Source organism: Trachymyrmex septentrionalis, unplaced genomic scaffold (genome assembly GCF_001594115.1).
Source record: "Trachymyrmex septentrionalis isolate Tsep2-gDNA-1 unplaced genomic scaffold, Tsep1.0 scaffold20, whole genome shotgun sequence".
Classification (NCBI taxonomy): domain Eukaryota; kingdom Metazoa; phylum Arthropoda; class Insecta; order Hymenoptera; family Formicidae; genus Trachymyrmex; species Trachymyrmex septentrionalis.
This window is the reverse complement of record NW_017305180.1, coordinates 306,882-322,263: the sequence shown is the minus strand read 5'-3', so window position 1 is coordinate 322,263 and position 15,382 is coordinate 306,882. Positions and strand designations below refer to the sequence as shown.

Here is a 15,382-nt window from a genome sequence, read left to right as displayed (position 1 = left end):
CATTAATAATAATAATAATAATAATAATAATAATAGTAATAGTGATAATATAGCTTTATTGAAGAGATATGAGATATTTTATAAAAATATGATAAATAGTCTTGAAGAAATGAAATAATGATGCTGCTTATAAGCTTAGCTTTTTAACGTAATAAAATTAATATAACAATAAAATAGTGAGAAAATTAACGCATTTAATCCCAAAGAAAGTTACAATTGTTTATTCAAAACTACCATAACTCCTATTTCAGTCAACACTCACCCTTCTCTATCATTCGATAAATTCGCAGACGCAGAAAGAGATGCAATCGTCGTTGCCGGCGGCGGGGACAGAAATGAAATTCACAGGACGATACGGCTACGAGAGCAACGCGGGCATAAAGGGCACTTTCGTTAAATTATGCATAGAGCATGAAAAATTCCCATGGCGAGCCTGGGTCCTGACTTCCTCGGCTGCATAAGGAGATTCGCATTATCGTGCATGTTGAATGACAGGAAGCGAGAGAGAGAGAGAGAGAGAGAGAGAGAGAGAGAGAGGGAGGGAGAGAGAAACCGAAGGATAGCCTCCGAGAAGCCGGAGAGCAACCGGCAGTAGTATGAAATTTTTATCAGTGGTACACGACGAAAAGCATGTCCGGAATCGGAACCGTTCTGTCCCCGAAGAGCATCGTGAGAGCGAGTGAGCGAATGAGTTTTCGCGCGAACAGATCTACAGAAAGATCAAGTTTCATATTATTATACTAGATATGTACTTGATATTTATCTTTCTTCTACTAATTACATCGACATCTAAACTAAATCGACAGATTACATTAGGAAATTTTAATTAAAAATTTCTATTGAACTCTTTAATCTTTTTGCTATTTGTTCCAACTGTATTAAGACATATATATTTGAACATCTGTGGCTAACAAATATGGTAACTAGTTTTTAATTTGATTTGATTTCAAGTTCTATCATCAATTAACTTTTTTTTATTGTATAATAATATTTTATGATAGAAAAATAATTGTTAAAAATGTTTGAACTGTATAATCAACTAAAAGTATCAGTCAAAAAAGTCTATATTATTAGAATATATATACATATAGAGTGTGTATAGAGTGACCTAAAGAGTGTATCCAAAATAAGTGAAAAATGCTTTTTAAACAATTATTAGCCAATATCAGACAAAAATTTTTAGTAAATACGCCCTAAAACCAACTCCAAAAAAAAAACAATAATTCAATTTATAATGGCCTATACAGCTCATTGATTTTTATCTATATTTTACGGCAGTTTTAGATAAATGATTTTTAAACAAATAAATGAATCTAAATAAATTTTTGCACAAATATTTATTGAAGTTTTATTAATATTTAAAAAAATTTGATTTAATTTGTAATGCTACTTCTTCATCAAATTTGCAAATAAGTACTATACTAAAAACTATAAAAATACGATTTTACATAAAAATCAATGCAAACAAAAAGTTAAATAATTTTTAAACCTATAAAAGAACTGTGCTTAAATTTTGTAGATATTCAGATATAATAATAAAAAAACCTATAAAATTTTTATATTTTTGATAATGCTTTGAGATGTGACACATATTTCTTTAATATAATAATAAATTAATTTTATTATAGATTTTTATTACAAATTAAATTTTTTACTCTCCTAGAACAATTCTCCTGATTAGTTCCCATTTAACAAAGGAACTTTTACAAATTTAAGACTAAAAGTTTTAATAAAAACAGTATCCACTATATCATAAATATTCGAGTAAACGTCTAATAAACTCTACTAACGGCATCTTAATATTACTTTGAAAATATTTCGCAAACGATTGTTTACATCCAAATAGGGGTATCATTATATTTGAGAGCACTCACTTGGTCTGTTTTCTGTTCCTGCACTAGACTGCTCTAGAACTCTCTTCTTCGCTTTCGACAAATATCAGACGTATATCTATCGTATATTTCACTTTAAGTTCTAAAAGTGTACACTAGTTTAGTCACAGGAAACAGACTTTATAATTCTATCAGATTTTATTGAAACCGATGGAGTTCAGTTTTGAGCCTTTCATTATGATATTATGTTGAAAGTATGCTGAGGATGTACTGAAAATTTACTGCAAGTACTATTAGAATATGCTAGGAATATACCGAGAATGTGCTCTTGCTAATAGTACACTAAAATATTTTCAGAATGTATTAAGAATAAGAATATACTTATTTGCAATATCCTCCAAACATTTTCAAATTATATTATTGGAAAATATTGAAAAATTCATTTTCATTTCAGCACGTTTTAGATATCTACAATTTTTTAAACTGAAAAGAATTTTAAATAAAGAATGAGATGTTCCTGCATGAAACAAACTTTTTGATATACATATTAGGTTGAGTAAAAAGTCATCGCGTATTTTTTAGCTCAAAGTTGTATATACAATATCTTCGTCAATAATGAATGAAATTCAAATTTTAAAAAAGGGTTTTAAAGCTTGAAATCTCTACTTTTAAAAACTTATCACATTTTTTAAGTTTATATGAGTTTGATAATTTTTACATACCAAAAACTACGAGCTGAAAAAGACGAAAAATTTTCTTCTCACTTTGTGGATTTGTAACGTGTCCAAAACGAATTTGAGAAAATTTTCGATTACCTATCGTGAAAGCTTGATACTTTCCCTACAAAATCGTTTTTTTTTAATATTCCTACGACTTTTGATTACTGAGTTATCGCGGATTAAATAAAAGAATTATTTTGACTTTAATTGCTCATAACTCCATTAAAAATTGTCGTATCGTATAATTTAAAAAAGAGATTTTTAAAGCTGAAACTTTACTCTATTAAGATATATTTATATTGTTGGTAAGAAAGTAATTGCGGTTTTTACTGATAGATGTCTTTTAAAAGAACGCGATGACTTTTTACTTAACCTAATAGTTTAAAATTTTTTATTCGTCGCTTTTGTCAACGTTCGGTATTCTCTTTATATATAGTATAATATTTAAAATTTAAGAATATATTTTACACAGAACATTGTTTTATTTCAGGCCGCTGTTAAAACAAATAAAAAATTCCGCGGAGTCGCATATCGTATTGGATTGTTCCACCGAGAGGATCTACGATGTGCTGAAACAAGCGCAACAGATTGGAATGATGAGCGACTACCACAGCTACCTTATCACATCACTGGTAGGTACCCAAGATTAAATGCGATTAACAATCGACTTTCCGTCTATCATAAGCCACGAAGTAATCCAGAGTAGACGTAAGAGTCGCGAAATTGCATCAGGCGCGTTGCTTGTAAGACTAATTCTCGCGATCTTCATCGTCTCAGCCACCTGCGGCTCTGGCTGTCTTCAGTCTCTGTCGAGGAAACTACGCCGAAGGAGTTGGCGTTCCCACGAAGATTCTAGATCGATAACTTTACTGCTGGAACATATTCGAACCTCTCGTAAATTACCACTAAAAAGAGAAATCTGTGCGAATGGTTGGTCAGAATTGCCATTCGGTAATCCTCCGTGATTACAGCTAAATGTAAAATAGTTCAACGTAACGTTGAATAGTGTTCGCGATATTATTTTGTGATAAATTTATCTCATTATTATCCTGAATATAATAATTTATTTCATACTGCCACGCTATATGAAGCGATATGATAAATTTTATCAATATTATGAATAGTTACTGTGGGTAAAGTTTAAAAAATATATTCTAATTTTCTTAAATAATACATTAATAGTAAATTTATCAAATGTTAAAATTGAAATTTATTAAAAATTATTAAGACAGGATATATCGGCAAGTTAAAGAGAACTTTTTAGAATGACGTTAAATATTAAATTGAAAAGGACATGAATTCTCTAGAATCGATAATGCAGATAAGAATCAATAAATTATGTCATGTTCGATGTTAAATTATAGTTCCAAGAGAAAGAAATCATTTTCATGAATAATCGATTTAATGGTGAGTGAAAGGTATGAAGGGTTTATCACAAGATACACAAGTGTAGAATGTCACTTTTAATTGCAGTACGAGAAGTGAAATTCGTTTTCAAAATTTGCTTCGTCTGCAGGCTTATTGCGAACAGAATGAAAACGTTACGCGAGCGCAGTGTGACTCTCGAACGAGTAAAAAGCGGACACGTCGGCCTGCTGCAGTTAAAATTGGAAGCCGTCTCAGAATAATTAGTAATTTACAGCCGCCTCGACGGCGCGAATGGAAGCGGAAAGGGTGGCACTACGTCAGTCGAGACGCACTGTGAGAAGCGCGTTGTCGCGCTGACGCGACACCCATGACTGCAATAAGTGATAAAAAATAAATAGAGCTTTAAACGGACACGCTATATAACCACTAGCGGCGCAATTTATCTCGGTACTTTTTTCCCCTCTCCTACTAGATTTCAATTTAGATCCATTAAAATGTAAATCAGCAAGGGTATTTGTTCGAGCGCGGAAGAATCGAGCTACGCTTTTTCTTCGGGCTTCTTTCCGTTGATTCTACTGACGATGGTCTGTTTGTTTTACGAGAAAAACATGGATTAATATTGACGACGAATGTACATATTGTACATCGATCGCCAATATCTGAAACAACAGAACGTTTAGCGTCACATTCAGACACTGAATTCTAAATTCATCATAAAATCACTTTTTCACACAATCATTTTATTTGATTAATATATTATAAAATCTATTTTTTTTATTATAATAATTAACGCAACTTAATGCTTATTACAAAATCATTTTTATCTTAAATGAACTGATAAAAATTAATATAGCATTCGTTTAATATTTATTAACAACTTGAAGAAGATTAATGAAGTTAGCTATGTATGATAAATTTCATTAATAATATATAATCGCTTTTAATGGTTTCTCTGTAAAATTCACGTCGTTTAACTTAGCTATCAGCTCAAACTATTAATTTATAAACTGCGTAAGATGTTTACTCCTAATATTAATTATTACGCAGAAAAAAAAATCACAAAAATAAATGGAACGGAACTCTTGAAAAAAATATTACCAAGTTAACTTGAAATATTATCTCATACAGTGGAAAAGCGGGTGATAAATTATTATTAGATAGGTAGACCAGATTTCTCGACATGGGAAAACTTGGCAAGTTGAAAAGAATAGCTGCTTAATAATTGCTTAATGTTTCGACCGATCTCTATCGCATAGGGGAATTTAACGGTGCCTCGCTCTATTCTCGAGACGATATGTCCCGCGTCGGAGACTATTTATTTTCACTTACGTCGGTCAGTCGTCAAGGCTCTTGGAGGGAAAAATTGGGCATCATCCATCAACCTGACCTTTCCGCAGCACGATCGGGAAGTCCGCATGGCTGTGTTACACATGGTGTACGTCGGATATAGGTACACACTGTGGCAGAGCGCCTTTTCCTCGACGGCCTGGGTGAAAGCATTAATGAATCTTGCTCGGTTACTCTGCTTGGCTTTCGACGAATTACCTTTCATTGAATTAAGTTCGCCTCATAAAACAGTGATTTCATGATGAAATTGTGGAAGTTCGTTCTTTCACAGTCTCACGATGAAGCTGACACCACGCGAATTTTACTTTAGCATTCTGCTCCTTGGTATTTACGTGACATCGACGTATCGTCCCCGCGCGATCATTACGGTTATTATACCTGTTACGGTTACGATGATTGTTATAGTCGTTATAGCCTTGGCCATTAAGGTGCTTATTATGGATATTCATCGCTTAGGATGATACGCTCTTGGATTTTCGCGTTACACTTTGGAGCTCTTGAGCTCGGGCAGGGATATCCTATTCCCGCCCTGAAATAGAATACTTCTCAAGCAAAATTCCGTTCAAATAAAACGGCTTTCACAGTCTTTAATCAGGAAACTGAAATCTCGAAAGTCGTTTAAAGAAGTTAATTAAAAAAAACTGCGAAATCTTGAATAACCTTTTAAAGAACTCAAGTTTACTTTAAAAGAAACATATAGATTCTACAATTATATTTAGAACATATAAATACAGTTATAATTAATTAAAGAAATTAGTAAAGTGATTATAACTATTGAGTATGAAAATATAATCCAATATTATTAAATAAAAAAATGTTTAAATATAAAATCCGAACTATCTCAAAAGATTTTAATATGAATAGAATAGAGACTTAATTATAGCCTTATGGATATTTCTTATTATTTAATGTTTTTTCTAAAACTAAAGCTATACTATATATCAATATCTAATATCTTCTTTTGCATAACGTGAGCAAATTTAATGACGGGAAATATTTTTGTATTACGGGAAATATTTTTGCATTACGTTTAGTCATTCCTGAAAAGTAAAATAGCTAACAACACTAACAAAGTAGCTAACAAAACTAACAAAATTCTTTTTGGTACATAATTGTCACCGTGATCGTGCAAATATATTAATTAAATATTTAACAAACTGCCGCAAACTTTTCTGTTTGACCAAGCCATCACATGGGTGTACGGAACTATAGTACACACATCCGTGTATAAACTGAACATCTGTCAAACGGTTTCGATGATACTCTCTGCACCCACATACAGATTTGCTGCCCGTTTCAAACAACAAGTTACGAGCCAACGACATTTCGTGATAGACTCCGTAACAATCACGCGTGAACGCAGTGTTGTGTAAAAAACGATTCTTGCCAAATCTATCATATACCGGGCATCATGATAACGCACTGAGAAAAAAAGCCATTCTCTTTGTTACTCGCCCGTATGTTAGTTTTGCTGATGAACAAAAATTCTTGATATTATACGCAGTATATTTACATATATCTTTACGTGTAAAGAACGGAGAAAAAGCTGCAGTAATTTATTTTCCATTGCACAAACGAAAAGTATTCGATAGATATTCATCCTTCATGTCCTATCATCAGATCGAGTTACGATAACTATATAATTATATAGTGGCACAAAATATTATATCATTTAATTTCTTCATTAAAACCATATACTCGTATTTGTGGAGTATCAGTTTTTTAACTGTATGAACAAATTTGGTTCTTTGTGGAAATTTTATTAGATGTGGCGTCAGGAGGCGAAATTAGGCAAAGATGAAGATATACTAGTGTGTTTGTGAAATACAGAATGGCGCACAAAATGTACCACTTGCTTTACATTTAACACATTTATTTTTAACAAAATTGATACAGAACTGGTATAGAATTAATTACTAAAGTCTGGAAAATTGTTTCAAATTGGACAACATTACGTTACGACTGGTCTCTACTGTGATGTCTGTGATTAACCAATTTGTTTACTGCTTACGTTTTGAGACCTGTCCACAATAAAAGATAGAAAGAATAGGAACAGAGAATAATAGATTTCAACCTACTAAAAACCGGTTACACCGGAATACGTGGTTTCCAATAGGTTGAAATCTATTATTCCTTGTTCCTATTCTGTATTCCCTTGATTAAGCCTTAAACACATTGAAAAGCACAATTATCACAAAATTCTCGACACGCGTAACGTAAAAGATTATGCGCATTTGAAACTCGTGTTAAATATAAAATGTTGCATATGAAAGAGAGGACACAGAATTGCCACACTGAAAAAGGTTGCATGAGTGGATCCAATAACAGCACTTGCCATCGTATCCTCACAGCACTTTCGAGCTTTCACCGCCGTTGCTCCCTTGTTTTACCAGTTATTCCTGCGATGACAATAATCGGTGTATACGTACAATATTATATTGTTTATTAAATACACGTCGAGTGAAGTAATTTGAATTGATGAATAAATGGAATAACATCATGATTTTCTAATAATAGTATGAGCAGAAATTTTTAATTTATTAAACAGTAAGTAAAAGAATTTAATAAATTTAATAAGCATTAACTCTCAGTACACATAATGAGGTAAGCGTAATCCCACTCGATTTTCATAGTTCACGTTTTCTTCCGATTCCTGTTCATTTATTGCAAAATATCTTTTGTGTTACATTTTAGACATTCTAACTCAAAAATTCCTTTTTTTCAGTCTTCAAACGATAGATTAAAAAAAAATTTGTTAAAATCGATGAACCACACAATCTGAGATACAAGCAAAAGAAAACGCTGAGTTATAAATACTCGAATGTGGGTAGATACGGACTGCCAGAGTTGTGTGTACTGAGAGTTAAGATTATCAATTTTCTACATTATCTATTTACTCAAAGGTATTAATTATAGATATTTATATGTATATTTATTGAATATGTATTATAATTATAATGACATATATCCATATATCATTTTCTTGTTTATCTATTATTGCTTTTACAAGTCATATATATTATATCAATATAATTAATGTATATTTAAATAATATTCAAAATCTTTTAAAATCGGTAGCACAATTTTTTTAACAAAGACTTTACTCATACACACTATTTACTATTTACAAGATTTTATTTTACTATTTATTTTACTACTTATCTACTTTTTTCACTTGATATATCTCAATATTATATTATATATATATTATAATTAAAATATTATATCATCATTTTTTTATTGGGAAAAAATCAATTCTACATAATATATTGTTATTTCACTTCACTAAACATAAGTGCAAATTTTGAATGTAATAATTTTCATAATCTTCGAACTTGCGCTTTCAAATGATTCTCTTCATGGTCTTCATCTTCATGCTGTCTAGAGATTTCGCAATGTGTTGTGCAACGATTATCAAAGGGGTAATAAAGGATAGAACGGAATTAAGGGCAAGGGAATGCATTCCCATCGATCGCCGTTATTGCACGTTATTCTATGTGGCAAACGATATATCGCTGTTGTGTTGCGACGTATCTTGAAAAAGTGCAAACCGGATGTAGCTCGAGGCGAGACGATGATCGATCATTGAGCAGCGGTCAATCGATTCGTAAGACATCGAGAACATACGATGTCGTCAACTGTGTCCATCTACTTGGCGAAGACAGCAGATCGGGGAACATAGACTTATCCATCATGCTCCGGATGCGGGACAAAGGATAATAAATGGCCGTGACGCGATCCTGCGCGAGTATTTGAAAAGATGGGCGGAATACGCCTTCGAGCTGCACGTGACTTTAAATCACGTCGGCCCACAAGCGTCACCGATACAGATACCGGCTTTGAAGCAAATGCTCCATGCTTGAGTTATCTCCACTCCTGTCAATAGCTTCTGAATATACTATCGCAAAGAATACAAATTCAAACGTCCTTCCTGTTCAGGTGCAAATCGTGGCAAGTATAAATAGCGATGCATTTCATATCTTATATTATATTTCAGAATAATTCCAAAAAAAGAGAAATGCAAACGATAAATGATCAATTGGTTACAGTTCGTTGAGTGTTACAATTGCTATATTGAAATTGCTCTTACTGAAAGTTTTGTTTTAATTTTTTTTAAATATATTTTTAATGTAATTATCTAGTCAGAAAAGAACATATGCAATGTATTTCTACTTTCTTTTACTTACATAATAGGTTTAATTTGTAAATCATATATCGAAAATTATACGTGTTGTTTAAAAGAAATATAATCTCTTTTAATTTTTTTTTTACCGCGTACTTAATAATTTAAAAAATAATTCTCTTTTTTAATAAAAAAAATTAACAAAAATATAATTAATCATAATTTAGTTAAACGTTCAATATTTTGCTAACTAAACTTCGAATAAAAATCTAGAATTAAATATTTATACTAATACATTTATACTATATGTGCTATTACATGTATTTATTTTAATAATATAAATACAATTTTTCGATACAATTTAACTTATCACATAAACAAAAGCGGATATATTTGATCGTGAAATTTTAATAAAGTGAAATTACAAGGGCGTATTAAAATATAATATAAAACAGAGAATAAAGTTTTAAGCTAAACAATTCACTCTTTAATCTTTCAAAAAATATATATTTCATATAATATAATCTTTTTCAAAATACGCTTTCTGCATTGGAATCATTTATTGTCTCATCTCACTCCTTTTACGCTTGTCAATATAAAATCCATTAACTAAAAAGTGTTCGCAAATCGCTTGCGCTGCTTTTATGACTTCCTCATCCAATATAAAACGTCGACCTTTTAATTCTTTGATTGCTGGAAATAGTCGCGGAGAGCAAGGGGTGACAGAGAATGAAGAACATCATGGATGCTTTTTTTTTCTTTTAACAAGTCGGACGTGAGATTTTCACGATAAAAACTGACAAACTAAACAATTAATAAAATATCAATCTCTAGTGCAAACAAAAATCGTCCAGTTTTACTAGATACGACATCTGTCAGAGTGATCTGAGGGACCTTATATAATCTGATTGCGAAGTCAAGTCGTGAAATGTTTTGTCGTAAGAGGAGATTCTCCAGAAAATCTAACGTCACATCCGGCTTTACTATGTGAATCCGATTGAGATTTATCTTACGTGATTAATTCACAGTAAACCATAAAACAGAATTTCCATCTTCCAGTTCGATTTAAGACATCGTAGTTTCTTCCAGAGAATATCTTGAGTTTACTATTTGCATACTCGATTTTGAGGAAGAGAGAAATTTAAATTCGTAAAATTGTTAAATTATTACCGTCATATTTGTATTTTCTATAAAATAATATTTATTTACAATATTAAAAATCTTTTATTTTAGACCGCATATGTGAAAAACACAATCAATAGTAGAAAAATGCTTATTATGATCAAAGCTGGATCTTCATTGCTTTAAATAATTCAATCTTGAATTACTAATATATACTATATATGTACTTGCATATACCATATTGTAGTCTTTTAGAACTGCGCTGAATTGTTTTTCCGGACTGTAAGACTACAATATGGTATATATGCAAGTATATATATATATATATATATATATATATATATATAGTGTATATTAGTAATTCAAGATTGAATTATTTAAAGCAATGAAAATCCAGCTTTGACCGTAGTAGGCATTTTTCTAGTATTAATATTTATTTAGATGTAAGATAAGATAATATTCGTAGGATCGAATAATATCAAGCTATTGGTAAAAACTAAACATAAGATAAATAATAATAAGTTAATCTAGATTGCTTGTATAAATCAAATTGAATAAAGATATGCTAAATGCGGTCAAGGCTAGATTTTAGTATAATAATATTTTTTATGAATATTTAAATACATTTTCCAGCATTTTAAACTGCGCGTCGAACATAGCCGGTCTTGAAAACGCAGTTCTAAATTAAAGTTGGAAATAGTCATAAATTAAATAGATCAATTTAATAATTTAGTAACGATGCTAAAATAAGTATCTTAAATCACTGAAAAGAACTTATTGAGAAAAATATTATCTCAGCCAGTGTTGTTATTTTAAATCTGGAAGTTCGTAAGATATAGTGTTGACGCTTCTTACTTAATTTATATCTAAGATAATTACTAAAAATTATATGAAATTATAATACCTACTTAAAAAAATATATCAAGTGACGAAAAAAGACTATTTTCCACAGTATCTAGAATGTAGCTGATATGAAATTTTATAATCTAGTACAGAAACGTGTGACTAATAGGAATTCATGTCACGATCAATCGGAATTCTTTTCAGGACTTGCATACCGTCGACTTAGAAGAATTCAAGCATGGCGGGACCAATATCACTGCCTTTCGATTAGTGGATCCAGAGAAGCCGGAAATTCAAAAGGTAATTCAGGACTGGATCTACGGTGAGAAACGCTATAATCGTGAGCTCGACATGGGACAGAACAGTAACAAGGTAAGATGCAGAACTCACAGAAAGTTAACGATAGTAACCGGAAATGGATTGCCGCTGCTGTATTATAGCGTAATATCGAAGTAGTTTATTTTACCGATGCCGATATTTTGCTCTCCAAGTTAGTCTCAAGTATAAATATAAATAATACACGGTGCAAGATATATGACGTCGCAAAGTGTAAGCGTAGGATGTTATGTATGCAAATGCAAAGATCGTTTCACGACGAAATATGTTCCCGTCCTTAAAGCGGCCGCGCGTCTCACGTAATAACACTCTAATTTCGCATTCTTCGTGCAAGCCCGCTTGACAGCCGCATCGATCTACTTCTTCTTGGTTCTTTCGCTCGCGAGACTTAGCGAGAGCCGGTTCACGCTCTTTGACATGACCGAGAATAACGGAGCGAATGTAATAATTGAGTATTACCCTATTTGAAACTTGACTACCTTGGGGAAATTGAATTCCCCAAGTGACACATGCCGATTCTCATAAGAATGCAAATATGAATGATATCAACAAAAAATCGAATGATTGGTTTCATAATTCTTGATTCCGCTTTTCCATTTGGCAAACTCGCTAGCCATTAATATTATATGTGACCCGAAACATTCGAAAACTTTGTGATTAAACAGATATTAAACAGTATTGATTTATCTCTAAATTTTTATCCGTATTATTTCCAAAGAATGAATTAAAAAAGATAATGTACACAATGCGGTATATAAATTGTGAAATAAAAATTATTTAAAAAAAATAGCATATAAAAAATATTTTAAATATTTTTTATTCAAATTAGGACCCTTTACAATCATACACGTTCTGCTCTCGTTTTTAATCTTTGCATCCTCTTTTGTAATTATCTTTAGTTGGTCGGTCACACAACGGTTCAAATTTTTGAAATAGCGTGACTAAAAAATATTGTAATTTAAATGAAACTGAGATTACAGTTGAAAGGTTCAAGATTCAATATTCTAGAAAATGAGAACAGAATGTATTGATTGTAAAGAAATACAAAGTTAAATACAAAGTATTCAAAATACTTTTCTGACATGTTCTTTATTTAACGTAATTTTTGAACTTAAGAATCACAATATGTATAAATATCAAACTAACCACAGTGTTCTGATTATTAAGAATTAAAAATAGCACAGTATTAGCAAGACAATATGAACTTTCTCAATAGATAATCACATTTAATTTTAAACGGATTAGATTTTAAATTAGGTTTTATCGAAATATTACATATATATTGCACATTTTTTTACAAAATGCTACAAATTAAATCCAGTCAAATTTTCGCTACCAATAAATTAATTACTAATCAAGAAATTTACAGAAAATGTACCTCTACCATATCTGCTATATTTACATAAAATTATGTAACTATTAAGAATACAGGCCCTTATATGAATATAATTACTACATTTACTCAGCATCCTTAATCGGATTTAATAACATACGCGTAATTAAGAAACTAATCAAATACAATCATTCCAGTCTTCAGAAGATTAGCTATGATTGGCCAATTAAAGGTACTGTGTAAATGTAGCCAATTATTCTCTATATATCTACATATACTTCGTGTTTTGAAGAAAAGATATTCAAACCTGAGAGCAGTAAAATTTTTTAAATCTTTCGAAAGTTTTCTATTTGAAAGTAACAGAAGCTCCAAGTATCTACTTAAAGTTTTTGTTACTTTCAAACTGAGATTTGTTTTTCAATAAGGATAAAAATATTTATTGTTTAATACATTATTTTATATCTATAATTTATAAAATATGTACATTCAGCACATATGTGCTCACTATTACATTATTTTTTGTTTCAAGAATCATATATGTATATTTTTTACATATTTTACATAAAAGATTTTACCTATAATAATAGAAGTACCTATTATTATAACCCAAAAAAATAACATCAATATCAAATTTTGAGACAATTTTAAATACTACTACAAGTTTAAATACTAATTCTATATATATATTATATGTAAATAATAAAGACAAGCACTTTTTAAGACTGATTACTTGAAATAAATTAACGAATTTAAAGTTTGTAAAATGATAATGTTGCTAAACAAACAAAAAGTAAGTACACTGCGTTCCCGTGTTATTATACATATTAACAAGAACCACCAAGCTAGAACGTTATATTATTACACACTACATCCGTACTCATAATATTATATTACGCAAATGCACATCCATAACATAATGTTAATACACACATAGTAACTACAAGAAGTAGGTTGCTTTTCAATTTTATATCATATCACCGCTCTTTCAGTTCCCGCAAACCGTGAGGGTAAGCGCATCTCCGTTTTTATGCACGTCTCGAATTTAAAGAGGTCAGGTCAGATAGAACGTAGTCCGCGCACAAACATGATTTCCATGTTAGTTTCGTTTCGTTGCAAGTGTGTGATTCGCGTACTACTTCCTTTACTTCCATAAGCCGATTTTAAATACAATCCATACGAAGGCGAGAACGTCGCGTGACTCGTAACGCAGGAAATTACATGTGCAGTTTACCTACTTCTGTGCTGAACACATTCTGTACACAGCGGCGTAATGAAATGGCGACAAATTAATCGGTATGTACGTATATAGACGGTGTACATGAAAGTACATGCAAGTTTGCAAGTATTTCCATTAAGTCGGCATTTTATTAGATGTATCGATTAAATCGATATGCCGACATCCCGTATGGCGTTATAGTATAAGATTGAGTATTAACTCTCCATCTATAACCTTTTTTGACACAAGTTTTACTCTCAAATTTCTTCGAAATAAAAAGAGAAGGACTTTGAAAGCTTAGAACAGTAAAAAAAAATGTAGACTGGAGGGAGTAAAAACATGATTGTAGACGAGGAATTACATGTCAGAATCCGTATGAAATATAATAATTCGTTCGGAGTTCATAGGACATGTTAAATTTATGCACAATGTAAATAATATTAGGAAGACAGTTTATAAATATTTATTTTTTTCTTAATGCTTATGTTAAAAGATTTATAATCATTCATCATTATTGTCTCTCTCATTACAATGTTAATCATCTAAATTTACTAAATGATGTTTGTATAAAACTTATTTTTTGTACAATGTGCATTTAGTATTGATGACACGTAATGATAGATTTAAAGACAAATCGATTCAAAGATTGATTGCTTGTGTTTTGCCTAATTTGTTGATTGCTCAATGTTTCTCAATTAATTACATATAACTATTTGGGAATGACTAATCACGATGTCTCGTGAAATAGCAGCCTTTGCTTCTTTTCGTTCATCTGTCAAGGTTACTTGAGTCAGCACCCTTATTCTCACCATTGTTCTATTTATATCTACAACCTGTCACGCCCCTTAACATGCTAATATATTTATTAAAGTAATCATTTTACATAGCGTTTTTCACGTTTGTGTGTAAACAAAGAAAGAATTTATAAATATAATGTGTAATATAACTGTGAAACATAATTTTTTCTGGAATAATATTATTTTATAAATATATGCACAAATTATTAAGAAAAGCACTACTAATTATAATTGATAATTATTTCTTTTATTAAATTTACGGTCTTACATCTTTATATTCTTACATCTTATATCTTAAGCTTGAAGAGCGTATGTTTTTGCTTCACATTTTTTTTAGTAATAAATA

General features: G+C 30.9%; 1 protein-coding gene across 2 annotated transcripts in view; it reads left to right on the top strand.

Annotated features, from left to right (window-relative positions):
- The window catches only part of LOC108747741 (glutamate receptor ionotropic, kainate 2), a 229,756-nt gene that overhangs the window by 189,117 nt on the left and 25,257 nt on the right, over window positions 1-15,382 (top strand). For both annotated transcript variants that reach the window (XM_018485435.1, XM_018485436.1), the window contains exons 6-7: window positions 3,042-3,183; window positions 11,559-11,726. In XM_018485435.1, the coding sequence (XP_018340937.1) occupies window positions 3,042-3,183; window positions 11,559-11,726 (310 nt within the window). The remainder of the gene's footprint in view (window positions 1-3,041; window positions 3,184-11,558; window positions 11,727-15,382) is intronic.